This window comes from Microcaecilia unicolor, chromosome 3, assembly GCF_901765095.1.
Source record: "Microcaecilia unicolor chromosome 3, aMicUni1.1, whole genome shotgun sequence".
Taxonomy (NCBI): Eukaryota; Metazoa; Chordata; class Amphibia; order Gymnophiona; family Siphonopidae; genus Microcaecilia; species Microcaecilia unicolor.
In genome coordinates, this window is record NC_044033.1 from 290,322,566 (window position 1) to 290,339,001 (window position 16,436).

The 16,436-nt window shown below is 42.9% G+C and overlaps 1 protein-coding gene across 5 annotated transcripts in view; it reads right to left on the reverse strand.

Moving 5' to 3' along the window:
* Positions 1–2,199: 2,199 nt before the first annotated feature.
* The window catches only part of VDR (vitamin D receptor), a 459,251-nt gene continuing 445,014 nt past the window's right edge, over positions 2,200–16,436 (reverse strand). For all 5 annotated transcript variants that reach the window (XM_030198165.1, XM_030198163.1, XM_030198162.1 and 2 more), the window contains exon 9: positions 2,200–2,942. In XM_030198165.1, the coding sequence (XP_030054025.1) occupies positions 2,683–2,942 (260 nt within the window). In that variant the 3' untranslated portion in view covers positions 2,200–2,682. The remainder of the gene's footprint in view (positions 2,943–16,436) is intronic.

Genomic DNA, 16,436 nt, shown 5'->3' on the forward strand with positions numbered 1-16,436 from the left:
TATGTGCCATTTAGGTGTGCCCATGTCAATAGCAGGTATAAATGCATGCACTTCAATGTGGCACTTTACCACGTTACAGCATTCTGTGTTACCTGCGTTAATTGTTGCACATGTCCATGCCCCTCCCCTTGCATTTACGCACTAGTGAGTTGCCTGCTTTCGTTATAGAATACTGCTTAGTGCCCAACATGCACTTACGTGCAACACAAGCGTAACTGCTAATATTCTATAACTTAATCGTGTATACTGGTGACTAAATTTACAAGACACTGTTATAGAATGAGGGGTTTTATAACTAAGCGGTATTCTGTAAATATGCACCAATATTCGAGGGCACATACTTTGCAGGTGGGCATTCCCATGAACGAGGTGCACATTTACACACATAGGGGTCGATATTCAGAATGGGATAAGCAGGCAAGAGAGGTTGTTCTTTGCTCAAACCATGCCGAGTGAGCCATCCATTTTGAGGTGTGTTTCTATTATTTCTGTATCCCAGGTACAAAGACATTAACATACTTCTGTTGAGAATTGTGAATCAGCTGCTACCTTCTGCTTCTGTTTCTGATCTGATGAAGGGCTACCTTCGAAAGCTAATCAAAAAATGTATTATGTCCAATAACAAAGCTATCATCTTATTTTCTTTTCCATGTTTTATTTTGTTCTGTTTCTATTGATTACCTTTAAAAGTGGACTAACGGCTACCACATCTCTCTGCTTCTGGTGTGTAAGCACTACATACTTTATGCTGCTGGGGGGGGGGGGGGGGGCTGGGGGTGCAACTGTTGGGGGGGGGAGAGGAAGGAAGACCAAGGTATTTCCTGTCACACACCTTCATCTTTGGAGTTGGCAAACATCTGCTTATTAAGTCATTTACCAAAAAGATCCAAGAGATAACAGTAAACATAGCTGCAGATTTCTTTAATCAAGGCGGAGGCATCACTGAGAAAATGTACTCAGCCACAGAATTTCTAAATCACATTCCAAAAGGTTTGAATTTGCAGAAGTGATTTACAGAAGAAAGGAATAAAAGCTATCAGTGTTGGAATGTTTTTCAAGGCACAACTTTAAAGCAGCACTTCTAGCAAAGGGTTGGCTTTTTTTTTTTTTTTAGATAACAGTTGAGAGTTAAAATAAATACAATCATTAAGCTTCTCCCTTTATTTTATTCTGACATGTTTCTAGTTCCTGAGGAGATATTAGTGTTTAAAAAGTTTTTAAAAGTTCTTCCTTGTAGGTCCCTTCTATGTTCTGCAGTTGAATTAAGTTATAGGGGTTGAGGTGAAGACCCTTGTCGGAGCCCGGGGCACACATCACCTCACAAACAGCTGGAGATGTAAATTGGCAGGGAGAGGGAGACCTCAAGATACATTTCAGGCTAACATGATACTTAGTGACAAAATACAAAGAGCACTTAATTTACCAATACTCAAGCTGTAACTTGGAAACTAGATGCAGCTCTTGAAGGTTCCCAGATGTGGTTGTTTTATACAACAGAATCCTTAAAGCATCACAGAATTGGCTGGAATATTTACAGAAGGTAGTGAATGGACAAGGCCGTCCTAGAGTCATCTTGGAGATGGTTCACAAAAGGCAACGTAGTTTACAAACTGCATACACTGAACTCAAGAAGCAGACAACACATCAGGTGGACAGAACCAAGGTTGATAAGCGCATTTCAGAATCACACTAGACACTTCACTGCTTTGTCACTGTACACAGCAGCCAACAAGGTGCCCAGGACATACTGATAAGATCCTGGTTTTAACCCCATTGCAGACATGGAACTGGAATTCTCATTTCCACAGGGAAATCAGGAATTGCAAGCCCATAGGAGTAGAGCTAAATGTGGATCATCCTGCCAGGAAACAGAGCAAGTTGGAAAGCTCAGCAGGTAGATGCTGATAACAAATAGTTTCAGATCATCAAAGCCAGCCTGCACTGGTCCTGGTTTTGCCCCCACTATCCAAAGTCCTCATTAAGAAAAGGACCCACAAGTGCAGAGATTCAATGGAGTAAGACCACTGGGTCAAGCTGTCCTTTATTATGTAGAGCACTCTAGCAATCCTAGATAGTGTGGGGACAGATGTATCGTTTCAGCGTGAAAGGTGCTTCTGCTTTAGCAATGAATAATACCCCAGGACACACCCCAGGGCAAATCTGCAGTGTTCTTTCTTTCTTTTTTTATTTATTTTTTTTGGCACCAGAGTAAACTTGTGATACATCTGCCCTTTAGTATTCAGGGTTACTAGATGACTTCAAGCTAAGCTACTTCTACTTTTATCTCATTTGATGTTATACCCAAGAGCATCAGACAAGCTGCCACAACACAGATGTGGCCATCAATGCTGACACTTCAGTGGGATCTCTTCCGAAAATTATTCTGGTACCTTTTCTCCTGATCCGTAAAAAGGCAACAGAAGAACACAAATGGCGCTCAGACCTGTGGGCCTACATCAACTCCATGGGCATGAGCAAAAACCAAAGACCTATGAAAACAGTCCTAAGATGTTTTATTAGTGGGGTGAGTAAGGGGTAGCAGCTTCACTTCATTGTACACATTTAAAGGAGGAAGAGAGGGATGGTGTGCTGAATCAGCCAGCATTTTATACAATGCTGAGTGATGACTAGCAGGCCCACTCCTCCCTGCAGAGGGTGAGAAGAGTTCTTTGCAGGTTGTGGTCAGGAGATCTCATTACCGAAAACCTCAAGGATGAGGGGTGTCAACTGCATGCTATGCTCTGGCTGGAAGGACAAGCAGCGGTACTGCTTTGAATGCTCCTCACTGAGGCTGCGCAGGTCTGCCAGCTTCTGGATCATTTTGGGATAAAGCAGGTGGTTTCCGGGAGGTGGGTGTTTGCACATGATGTATGTCTGGAGCACCTCTGATAGGCGGTCCTGGATTGCTTCTACCAGACTTGTGTCCTGCACCCCTGCACGATCTGGGAAAAAAACAACAATGTGAATAAGACAATCTCTCTCTGCAGCTAAGTACTGTTAACATTTGTAAACAGCCTCTGTGATTCCTCTGGCCGTCTACCTGTGACCTTTCTGCGTCACAACAGACTGAGTCAAACTACATAAAATTTGTTTCATTTTTGCACATCAATGTTAATTCTTGCACAAATCTAAAACATGTTTTAGTCTACATAAAGCCCCCTTTCATATCTTCAAGAGGATGTAGCTGTATTGATACATTTCCCAACCTTTTCTTAAATGAAAATCTGAGAAACCTCCTCGAAGCTCAGCTCTGATGGAGTCAGGTGAGGTTGACTGCCCCTATCGGACTGACCGTTCACTTGTCTATTAGATTGTAAGCTCTTTGAGCAGGGACTGTCTCTCTTTGTTAAATTGTACAGCGCTGCGTAACCCTAGTAGCACTCTAGAAATGTTAAGTAGTAGTGGTAGTAGTAGACTGAGCAAAGAGCCACCAGGACTGGGTTGAGAACCATCTTAGCATGAATCTGTACAAAAGCTGTGGATTACTCTGATATCTAAAGGAGTTTGGGATACTTCAACACAAACTGAAATGAGGTTACAACATGAAGCCTCCTTTCAAAGGTAATTTGGCTGGAGAGCCAAAAGGAGGGTTGGGGAGGGAAGTTTAGACATGGAGCAGAGCCACTGCTGTTTTCCACACCACTGTATCCCTCTCTTGTACTTTTCTGCTGATTTTTGTGTACTCTCCTGTTTTTTGTATTTTATTTATTTCAAACATTTGTTATAGTGCCAAACTGTCAAATTGACATTGAGGCAGTTTACATAATACCAGAAGTATGTCAGACAAGAAAACAGTATCACAGAAGACAAAGCAACAATGCAGCAATGAGACACAGAAGGGAGAGAGAAAATCTTGCACAACAAAGAAATTCCAATGGGGGAACTGAAAGACAAAAGGTACAAATAGGAGCAGAGGACAAAGTCAGGGCTCCTAAGTACAATCCAAAGTTTTAAAAGCCTGCTTGAAAAGCCAAGTCTTCAACGCTGCTTTGAACTTGAGGCAAAATGATACGGAATGGAGATCAGGTGAAAAATATTCTACAGGACAGCAGCGCAGCAACAAAATTCCTGATTTATGAGAGCAGTCAAGGCATAACTGAGCAACTGTGGGGATGTCTAAAAGGTTAGAACTAGCCAATCAAAGTGCATGGGCTGGGCAATATAGGGTCACCAAAGAGGCCAAGCAGATGGAAGCCATGGAATAACAGGACTGATGGTTTAGGAGAAAGAGCCTATTAACAGATTCTAAAGGCCACTGGGAGTCAATGTGTTCAAACAGCAGAGGATAAAGGTGAACATATTTATTGTTTAATATCAAAACAATTTGAAGGCTTTAATTATGGTACAATTATATCAAAACATCAACAACCAGTATTGGACCAATCAATTTCCATGCAAATAAGTACATCAACATGTGGAAAAAGAGTGGGGGAAAAGGTCTCATAAGTCATCACATCAACGTTCCACTTGTTCAAATTTTAAGGAGCCACATTCAAACCCTTCGGTAATTGATGTAATCATTGACCGAAACCATGTAATGTGCAAAAAGTGTTGCTTATAAAGACTGTGCTGAGTGACTAGCGGTATGTTAATAAAAAAAAAAAGCGCTGTGGCATTTACCTTTCGCTCCTCAAGTCCTGATGGACATCCATTTCACCGTCGCTTTGTCAACTGCAGTGTTAATACATAAAAATCTGACCTGCACTATAGAGGAACTGGCGAAGAATGGAGAAGGCAAGTTCCTAATGCTAAAAGTTATCATCACCTTGGAAATCAGAATGTGGAGTCCCTCAAGGATCTCCACTTTCACCGTCCCTTTTCAATTTAATGATGACACCATTAGCCAAAACATTAGCTAACCAAGGCCTTAATCCTTTCATTTATGCAGATGATGTTACGATTTATATCCCATTTAAACATGACCTAACAGAAATTACTAAAGCAATAAACGACAGCTTCCATATAATGAACTCATGGGCGGATGCTTTTAAATTAAAACTCAATACTGAGAAAACACAATGTCTCATTCTTTCATCACAGCACACTAAGTTAGACATCCCTAGCTTTACCCTCCCAGTCTCAGAAACTTTGAAAATTTTAGGAGTTACAATTGATCGCAACCTTACATTAGAGAACCATGCGAAAATCACAAAAAGAAATGTTTCGTTCCATGTGGAAACTCAAAAGAATTAAGCCTTTCTTCCCAAGAGAAGCATTCTGCAGACTGGTGCAATCATTGGTTTTATGTCAGCTAGACTACTGCAATGCCACCTATGCTGGGTGCAAAGAACAAATTATCAAAAAACTTTAAACTCCACAGAACACGGCAGCCAGACTCATATTTGACAAAATGAAATATGAAAGCACCAGTCCCTTATGAGAAAAACTGCATTGGCTCCCTTTAAAAGAACGCATTGCTTTTAAGGTTTGCACCCTGGTTCATAAGATCATACACGGTGAAGCTCCAGGATATATGTCAGACCTTATTGATCTACCAACCAGAAACTCTACCAGCTCATCACGTACATTACTGAATCTCCACTATCCAAACTGTAAGGGATTGAAATATAAATTAACATATGCATCCAGCTTCTCCTACATATGCACACAAATTTGGAATGAATTACCAAAATCCATAAAAATAACACAAGACAGTGACCTTCCGTAAACCATTCAAAACTTATTTAAGAAAGCATACAATAACAATTCATCTTAAATGCAAATTAACAAAACACATCTATACACACGTATTCTCTATATCTCAACTGTTTTTGCTAAATTATCTTGCTTTCCAGTTTAATGTTCCCAATTGTTCAAGCTAATTTTTGTCATAAATGAAGTTTAACCTATTACCTCTAGCTCTTATCATAACTTTCCTCCTGTAACCTAACCCAATCTGTCCCTCTACCTCAACTATGTATTTCTCCTATCCGGAACTGGTAATCACCACTTACGGAACTATGTAAGTCACATTGAGCCTGCAAATAGGTGGGAAAATGTGGGATACAGATGTTATAAATAAATAAAAGTGTGGGTACAAGGCAGAGACTGCTTATTACTTGTATTTTATGGTCCTACCCCCTTTGATCCGACCTTTTATCCATCACTGTTAAAGTTGTTATATCCACACTCTGGGAGGGAACCGATAGTGGTGGAGGATATGAATTTAACCTTGGACACTGTCATGGATTGCTCATTGCGCACATCTAAGCAGGGATCTGTGCGCCTGGGGAGAGGGGTGTTATCCAGATTATGTATTCACCTCCTGCTCTTTGTTTCCATCAGTACCAGAGGTAGTGGTAGGTCCTGAGGTGCTGTCTGACCATTCCGTGGTGTGGATTGACCTGGAGGCTCCACTAAGTTATCACAAATTCACAGGGTGGCGCTTTCCAGCTTACTTACACTGTAATAAGGATTTCCAGGACTATCTGTTACAAAAATGGGAGCAATATCTATACCACTATAAGCAACATGTGGAACAGCCTATCTTGTTTTGGAATGCAGCAAAGGCAGTGCTAAGGGGGGAGGTTATTGCTTATGTTGCTCGCCATCACAAACAACTTGCGGTCAGTATTTGTAAGCTGGAGGTGAAACTGAAAAAAGCTAAAAAGGCTTACTTAAGGGCTCCAACTCAGAATGCAAGAGAACAACTCAAGTAGCTTTGAGTACCCTAATTCAAGAGCAAATGCATCGTAGTTTAGTTTATCAAAAGTACCGTTTTTATAAATATGGAAATACAGCTGGAGGGCTTTTGGCCAGGGGAGTTAAGACCTGGGGGGGGGGGGGGGGGCAGTGGTGGCTTTAAGGAATCCACAGGGGCAGATGTTTAATCAGCCTGATTTAATATAAAAATATTTTATGATCATTCTCAAGCGCTCTACGTAGAGTGACCCCCAGCAGATCCTTCACTCGCAGCAGATTTTTTGAAGCACGTGGGTCTTCCTACGTTATTGGAGGAAGATTGTAGAGAACTTAATGTGCCTCTGAAGGCCAAGGAAGTACAGCGTGCTATTATGTTTTTGAAGTCACACTCTACTCCAGAACTGGATGGGTTCTCTGGTGAATTTTATAAGCAATTACAAGCTCAACTGATAGCCCCACTGTTGAGTTACTATAAGCGGTGATAAGAGGGAGGGGCGTTCCCTTCTCAGGATAATGTGGGCAAACTTGGGCAAAACCACGGAAGTAGTGGATTCATACAGACCCTTAAACATAGATATAAAGATCTTGGCACGAGTGTTAGCCACACACCTGACCGCCCAACTTCCAGTATGCATACGGCCTGCACAAGTGGGTTTCGTGAAAGCTTGTCATTCAGTCCTGAATGTCAGGAAAGTTTTACTCGCTATGTCCCATTGTTGAGCTTTTGAAATTCTTGTACTGGTAGTCAGCTTAGACACTGCCAAGTCATTTGATCAAGTGCACTGGCAGCATCTGTTTAAAGTGATGGAGGCGGTGGGGATTCAGGGATGGTTTTTGAGGGCCATTCAAGCACTCTATAGTTCTCCCATGGCTCAAATACTTGTGAATGGCAAGTGTACGTCTACTTTCTTAATAGGCAAAGGCACCTGCCATGGTTGCCCTTTATCTCCATTACTGTTTATCATTGGAGCCCTTCTCCGGGTGATAAATAGTACACCTTGCATATCTGGGTTGCAGCTTGCAAGACACTTGATAAAGATACTAGCTTATGCCGATGATGTATTGGCATTTTTGACATCCCCGCAAACTGTGCTTATTGCGAGTGATAGCTCATTTTGGTAGTTTCTCAGGATTTACTCTCTGAGTGCGGAGGTGCTCACAAACTGGGAGGGAGAGTTTTCTTTGGCTTGGGAAGATAAGGCTTTAACATATTTAGGGATTATGAAACCATTAAAAACGTTGTATTCTGAGTATATCAGTCCTCTCCATGAGGATATTCTCTTGAAGTTGCATCTTTGGAAGACATATCCCCTGTCCCTGTGGGGGCGCATCCATCTGTTCAATATGATATTAGTGCCTCGGTGGTGGTATATGTTTCAGATGCTGCCACTTTTCTTTAGAATGCAGGAGGAATAAGAGTTGGCCAGACTCTTATAAAGCTACCTATGGCTGGATAAGAAGCCTTGCATGCCTTTTGCGCAAATTCAGACTGTGGCTGCCATGAACCATTTCCTGTGCCGTGATCTGCCCCCTCTGACACAACCTCATGTTTCTGCCTGGGAAGATCACAACAGAGGGAAAGGATCGTGACAGCCGCAGGCAGTTTGTGAGAATGGTTGCCATGCTGCCCCCCCCCCCCCCCCCGAAGAAGAGAAAATGATTTCTAAAGAAGACCGGGAAGATGAGGGGGAAGGGAGGGAGATGGACCTTGATGGGGAGAAGGGGAAGTAATGCCCGGATCATGGGGCCCCTGGAGCTGTTGTAAGTTAGCCCAGGGATGGGGGTGGGGAGGGACGAGAGAGAGGGAGAAATGCCAGACTGGAGAGACAGAGAGAGAGAGAGAGAGAGAGGGAGAAATGCCAGACTGGAGAGACAGAGAGAGAGAGAAAGAGAAGGAGAGAGAGTGGCAGAGATGTTGGACCTAGGGGAAAAAAGGTCTGGGAAGGGGAAGATGCTGGATGGAAGGGTGGTCAGGAAGAAAGAGAGATGTTGGACCAGGGGATGAGAAGGAGAAATGCTGAACCTAGGGGTGGGCAGGAGGGAGGGATAGATGCTGGATCATGGGGTGAGAGGAGGAAAGAACAGCAGAAAAGAGAGCGGGAGCAATGCTGAACCATGAGGGGGAGAGAGAGAAGGTGAGAAAATGGACTGTGGGGGGAGGGAAAGGAGGGAAGAGAGATGGGCCAGGAAGATGGTGGAGGAAAAAGGACAAGATGTCGAGAGGGAGAGGAGATGCTGGGCTACAAGAATGGAGGGAGGGGATATACTGGAAGTTGTGGGATTGTGTGGGAGAGGCTGGCTGGGGGGGGGGGGCAAGAAGATGTATGAGTATGAGAAAGGGAGATGGAAAGTTAGTAGGCAGCTGAAAAGTAAAAAGAAGGAGAAAGTAGAGAAAGAGGGTGAAATTTGAGTGGGCCGAGAGCGGAGAAGAAAAAAAAGAGAGGGAAGAGCTAAAAGGAAAGATCAGTATATCAGAGACAGGTGTGGTGAGGGAATGAAACAAGACAGGAGAGAGGAGAAAAGACAAATGGACAGCAACCACTGGAAAGGGAATTATCAGAAGACACAGGAAAGCAGAAGAGACAAAATGGGACTAACATGATGGAAAAATAAAATGTCCAGACAACAAAGGTAGAAAAAAGTGTTTTGTTTTGAATTTATTAACTGTTGTATTGTGTTCAGTGGCTTAGCCAGACAGCTGATGGAGAGGACAGAGGGGGCAGTGGCCCTGAGCCCAAGGTGGGTGGGCACCAAATTTTCTCCCCACTCCACCCTCCCCCATGCCCCCTGCCCAAATGCAAAATATAAATATCTAAATTGGTGGGGATTCCCAAGCCCCGCAAGCTGAAGACCTCTTCCTCCAGTCTGGAGGCCAGAACTCTCCAACCTTTGCAACTGGTGGCAGGTTGGGGATGCTGCCACTACCTGAAGAGCTTGGAGATTTCTGGCTGCCAGACCAGAGGAGGTGGTCTTCAGGTGGCAGGGCTTCGGAATTTCCACCAGCCACAGCAAGGGAAGTGGCTAATTTGAGTGGGGGGGGGGGGGGGGGGGGGGGGGAGGGCCAGGTACCAGAACCTCAATGTGTTCAGTATAAAAAGAAGTGCACATTTGTTTTTATTTTGCCAGTATTGTAGTACTTGCTGAGTTTAATTTCTTGGGGATCCCATTGTTATCACTTGTTCTGTATTTGGAGAAGGTCTGTCTGTGTTTTGTGTGTGAAGAAGTTACTTAAAGTTGCTTTATGTGTGGTAGTAATGGCAGGTGTGGAGACGGTGGGGGGGGGGGGGGGGAGAGGGAGCAGGGGCCCCCTCCTTAATTTATGCCCAGTATTCCAGCATGTCTAAAACCGGCCATAGCTGCTCAAGTCCATATCTAGATTGTCTGGCGACAGAGGAGGTAAGTCCATCCAGGTGTGCACTCCAACCTGCCATAAAGGCATCCATGGTTAGGACCTTGTGATGTTGAGGGGGTTGAAAAGGAAGACCCTGGGTGAGGTTCTAAGGTACCATTCACCACTGCAGAGAGTGACGCAGTCATGGAGTTATCTGAACCCAACTTGATAGCTTGGAGCCACTGAGAGGTGAGAGTCCACTGTGGGATTCGGAAGTGGAGACGAGCGAATGGACTGTTGAAGCCATGTGACTGAGTAGGCGGAGCATCCGATGAGCAGATACATGGATGGAATTGAACACCTGAGTGGCGAGATTCAGTATTGTTCGCCTTTGGCTGAGGAAGGAAGGCTTTGCCTTGAGTGTTGAGGAGAACCCCTATGAACTTTAGTGTCTGAACTGGTTGAAGATGATTTGGGATAGCTGACAACAAATCCAAGGAGTTCTAGGAGTTTTACTGTAGACTGGATGGAGGCATTTGCCACTTCCTGGGAAGCTGCCTTGATCAACGAGTCGTCCAGGTAGGGGAAGACGTATATGCCTCATTTGCAAAGTGTTGCAGCTATGAGACACTTTGTGAAGACTCAAGGAGCTGAGGCCAAGCCAAATGGTAAGACCTTGTATTGATTTTGGAGAGTTCCACAGTGAAAGTGTAGGAACCTTCTGTGTGCTGGAAGAATGGGTATATGTGTGTATGCCTCACTGAGATCTAAAGAGCAAAGCCAATCTTTTTGGATCATGAATAGCACTGATCCAAGGGATACCATGCAAAACGTTTCCCTTAGGAGAAATTTGTTTAAGTCTCATAGATTGAGAATTGGATTTACTCCCCCTGTCTTTTTTGGAATTAGAAAATATCTGGAGTAAAACTCCTGACCCAAACTGATTCTCTTGCATTCTGCCAGAGGAGAGCCAAGAGTTCCTCTTGAAGTAAACACATCTGGAGGGAGTTGAAACGAGACTCTCTTAGTCAGTGGTTGGCAGGTTTTCTTTGCCACTGCAGAGCATAAATGTGCTTGATGGTACGCAGCACAACAGTGGTCAGAGGTTATGCAAGGCCACCTCTGGTGAAAGAAAGTGAGCCTCCCTCAGACAGTTAGGTTGCTTGACATGGACAACTGTACAGTGGCAACACTCTCTTGGAAGACGTCAAAAGGAAGGCTGTTGCTTAGCCTGAGAGGGCGTTTGGGTTTTCTGATCTCTCTGTTATGGTGGACGTGAGTGCTGAGGTGTAGTCCTTTGAGGTGGAGTAGGAGTATAACGACAATTTGGCATATAATAATTGTAGTGTTGATATCCTACTGCAAATCTTCTGGTAGAAGATGAAGTAGCAGACGTTTGTGGCCTAGATAAAGTCTTAATGGTATCTTCATGTTTTTTGATTAGATCAGCCACCTCTTCAACTTTGTCTTCAAATAAATTTTCTCCATGACAAGGAAGATCTGCTAGACATTCTTGGACTACAGATTCAAGGTTGGACACTCTGAACCATAAGAACACAGCCACTGTTAAGGCAGAGATGCAGGAAAAGACATCAAAGGCGCCTTTGCTAGATATTTTCAGCAGTTGAGAAGTTTTCTGTGAATTTCAAGGAACTCCTCTGCCAGAAGGAAGTCTGAAAATGATAATGTATTCTGTATTAGAGATTTTAAATATATTGTAGAGTACAACTGATCTAATATTTGATTTGTTAGCATTGAGGCTTGAAAAGTTTTTCTGACAAAAGAGTCCAATGTCCTGGCTTCTCTTTCTGGAGGAGCAGAAGCATGAGATTTTGCACTGCAAGTGCAGTTCACTGCAGATTCCACAACTAGGGAATAATGAGGTAATTAAGTTTTCTCACATCCAGTAGATTTTTGGATTCTGTACACAGTATCAATTTTCTTTGGGACTACCTGGATTGTCAATGGAGTCTCACAGTTTTTTAGTAAAGCAGACTTCATTTCTGAACAAACTGGAACTGTGATGCCCTCTCTAGGATGAGAATCATAATCTAGAACTTCAAAGAGTTCTGATCTAGATTCTTCCTCTGTCTCTAATTTATTTATTTATTTATTTTATTTATTTATTGCATTTGTATCCCACATTTTCCCATCTATTTGCGGGTTCAGTATGGCTTACAATAGATTGTGAATGGTGGAAATACAGTTTGTTACAACTTGGTTATGGATTACATTGTGAGAAGTTATCCGAAAACAAGTCAAAGTATCGTTAAGGGAATAGAACAATGGAAAGAACAATAGAACAATGGAAGGAAATAATGGGAAACTGACAGGGCAGCTGAACAATAGTAGGAGAACATTCGGTATAACCTTTTTCTGTGATTAGAGGTATAAATGTGGTGAAATTACGGGGGATGGGAAATTCAGAAGGAGTGTATTGTTGTATCACTAACAGTGTGTGTGGACTTCATGTGTTTTCATCCTTGCAGTAAATCTTATCAAAGAGATGAGTTTTTAATGATTTGCGGAAGTTGGTTAGTTCGTAGATCGCTTTCAGGTTGCGTGGCAGCGCATTCCAGAATTGCGCGCTCGTATTGACGCGTGCAGCGTTTTGTATTTTATGCCTTTGCAATTAGGGAAGTGAAGGTTGAGGAAAGTTCGGGATGATCTTTTAGCGTTTCTGGGTGGTAGGTCTATTAAGTCAGACGTGTAGGCTGGGGCTTCACCGTGAATGATTTTGTGGACTAATGTGCATACTTTAAAAGTAATGCGTTCCTTCAGTGGGAGCCAGTGTAGCTTCTCTCGTAAGGGTTTGGCACTTTCATATTTTGGTTTTCCGAAGATGAGTCTCACTGCTGTGTTCTGGGCTGTTTGAAGTTTCCTCAGTATTTGCTCTTTACAACCTGCGTATAGTGAGTTGCAGTAATCCAGATGGCTGAGTACGAGGGATTGCACTAGGCTGCGAAAGACTGATCTTGGGAAGAATGGTCTTATTCTTTCCAGTTTCCACATGCAGTAGAACATTTTTTTGGTTGTGTTGTTTGCATGAGTTTCAAGTGTTAAGTGGCGGTCAATAGTGACTCCAAGGATTTTTAGAGTTTCTGAGATTGGAAGGTTTAGCTTTGGTGTGTTTATAGCGGTAAATTCATTCGTGTTGTACTGGGAGGTGAGTATCAGGCATTGAGTTTTTTCTGCGTTCAGTTTCAATCGAAATGCATCTGCCCAGGAGTTCATGATGTGTAGACTTTGGTTGATTTCATTGGAGATTTCTTTAATGTGTTGTTTGAAGGGGATGTATATTGTTACATCATCGGCGTATATATATACGGGTTGAGGTTATGGTTTGATAGAAGTTTTGCCAAGGGGATCATCATTAGGTTGAAAATAGTTGGTGAGAGGGGTGATCCTTGCGGTACCCCACATTCAGGTGTCCATGTAGCAGACGTGGTTGAATTTGATGTGACTTGATATGAGCGCAGGGTTAGGAATCCCTTGAACCAGTTTAGGACATTTCCTCCGATTCCAAAATATTCAAGTATGTGTAATAGGATTCCATGGTCGACCATATCGAAGGCACTTGACATGTCAAATTGTAGGAGAAGTATGTTGTTGCCGGTTGCAATCATTTGTTTAAATTTAGTCATTAGAGTAATTAATACTGTTTCTGTGCTGTGATTCGACCGGAATCCTGATTGGGCATCATGCAGTATTGAGAACTTGTTTAAATAGTTTGTAAGTTGTTTTGTTACCATCCCTTCAGTTATTTTGGTTATTAGTGGTATAGATGCTACTGGTCTGTAATTGGTTATTTCACTTGCGTTTTTCTTTGTATCTTTAGGTATTGGGGTGAGTAGAATTTTTCCTTTTTCCTTTGGGAAAAGTCCGTTTTGTAGCATGAAGTTTATGTGGTTCGTTAGGTCTAGTATGAATTGTTGAGGAGCTGATTTCATGAGGTTGTTTGGGCATATATCTAGTTTGCAGTGGGATTTAGCAAATCTTTTGAGTGTTTCAGAGATGAGGTCTTCTGATAGTAATTCGAAATCGGTCCAGGTTCTGTCTGCTGGGTATATTCCGTCTTCTGGGTCTAGACAGTCTAGAAGTGTGGCGTATTCAATAGGGCTGGCGGGTATTTTAAGTCGTAATTGTATAATTTTCTCCTTGAAGTATTTCACAAGGTTGTCGACACCTGGTATGCCTTTGCTGTTGGTTGTAACTGGTGTGGTGTCTAACAATTTATTCACGAGGTAGAAGAGTTTGTGTGTGTCTTTGTAGTTTGGTCCTATCATTGTTTTGTAATGTAGTCTTTTAGTCTGTTTTATGGTATATTTGTATTTCCTCCGAAGTAGTTTCCAGGCATTTAGTGTTTGTTCATCTTTCTTTTTGTTCCATGCGCATTCTAGTTTCCTGACTTGTGTTTTAAGTTTTTTCAGCTCTTCGGTGAACCATGGATTTGATTTCTTCCTATGTGATGTTCTGGTTTGGATTGGGGCAATTTTATCTAATGTTGTTGTGCATATATCGTCCCATTCTTGGAGGAATTGGATGGTGTCAGCATTTGTTGACCATTCGTTCTGGTAGATCTGTTGCCACAATATTGTGGGGTCTATTTTTCCTCTCGTGGTGTATGTTGTTTGCTCAAGTTTGTTGATTGCGTTTATGTGTTTTTCGCCAGTAGAGGGAGACGTATGCTTTATGGTGGTCTGACCATAGTGTAGGTGTCCATCTTGTGTCAGTTAGTAGGATAGTTGAGTCTGGGTCGAATTTGCGTGTAATGATGTCAAGTGTGTGTCCTTTTGTGTGTGTTGGTTGAGTGTTAGGTGCGTGTAGGTCCCAGAGTTTTAAGAATTCTTTACATTCTCGTGTGCCTGTTGAGGTGTCGTCTTCAAGGTGTAGGTTGATGTCTCCTACTATAAGGATGTTTGAGGCAGAGACACATGTGTTCGAGATGAAGTCCATGAGTTGCGTTTGAGAGTTTTGCCATTTTCCTGGTGGTCTGTAGAATAGGATTGCGTTGAGGTGTCCTAGTAGGTTTGGATGATTGATTCTTGTCGAGGCAATTTCAAGTTGTGGTGAGGTGGATTCACCCGTGGTTGTGATGGTGAACTCGGGCTTGTAGATTATGGCTATTCCGCCCCCTCTTTTTCCATTTCTTGTCCAGTGGGTGATTTTGTATTCTGGTGGGCATGTCTCTAGGATGGCAGGGTCTGTTGGGCTGTGGAACCAGGTTTCTGTGATGAATAGAAGGTCTAAATTGTCTGTGGTAATCCAGTCTAGTATGTCTACTGAATTGCTTACTGCTGATCTTGCATTGATGTATCCTAGTTGGATTGAGCGGTATGGTTCTGTGGGGGGGGGGGGGGGGGGTTCGATGTGTTTATTTTTATTAGTTGTCTGTTTTCTTGGTGGTTGAATTTGTTGTTGTTGTTTTTCTCTTTTTGTTGGTGATGTTCGTATGCAGAGATTTTTCCTATTGGTTGGTTATTGTGTCTTTGGTATGGTGAGTTGTTAATAGGTTGTACATAGACTTGGTGTGTTGTGGTTGGGTTGTTATGAATGTTCTTTAGGGTGGGCATTGTGTGTGTGTGAGTGCTGTATGATTTGTGAGTTATGGGGTTGTTTTTGTCTGAGTCGTGGGTTGTGTTTGCGTGTAAGAGTAGGGTGAGACAGTAGATGGTTAAGAGTGTTTTGCTGGTATTCATACCAGTGTTTAAGGCGCTGTAATAGTCAATCAGCTGGTTTACATTCAAAGCGAAGCAAGGCCTACATTTGCATTTAAGCTTGGTAACATTTCATGCTAATCATGCTTGGTTTATAATCATAGCTTAGCATAGCAAAGCCTGCATTTACAATTAGAGCATAACAAAAGGTGTTTCATGCAGTTAAAACAGATCAAGCGGTTATTATTAGTTATTAAGGGCTGTGTTATCTTTATTCCATGGTCGGGGTGCTCCTCTGTCCACCGTTCCACCGGATCGGTAAGTGATCAGCTGTACAACGCGTACCTCTTTCTCCACCGTTTTGGGTCAAGTCGGCGGGCAGTCAGCTGTTTCACTTCTGGTTGTTTCACTCGGTGTTGCCGCGGTTCGTACACAGTATGTGCCTGATGGTCGGAGAGTTGTAGTCTATAAAAGATTTAATAGATTGGAGTGGGAAGTAAGCTTGTCCAGTTCACTGTAGGCAGGGAAGCCAGTCGGTTTAATCTTTGTTTCCCCTATCCTGCGCAGCCGTCATCATGTGCACTCAAAACAAGTATGCAAGCCTATGAACTGCTGCAGGGTTTTAATAGTCAGGAGTGGAAGTGAGTCTGTCTGGTCATTGTTGGCTACGAAGCCAACTTGCTCATTCTCTATCTCTACTTCCCTTAGCAGCCGTCACACAGTTCAATCAGACAGAGTATGCAAAACCCATGGGCTACTGCATGGGTCCGATGGATTGGAGTGAAAGTGAGTCTTCTTCTTACCCC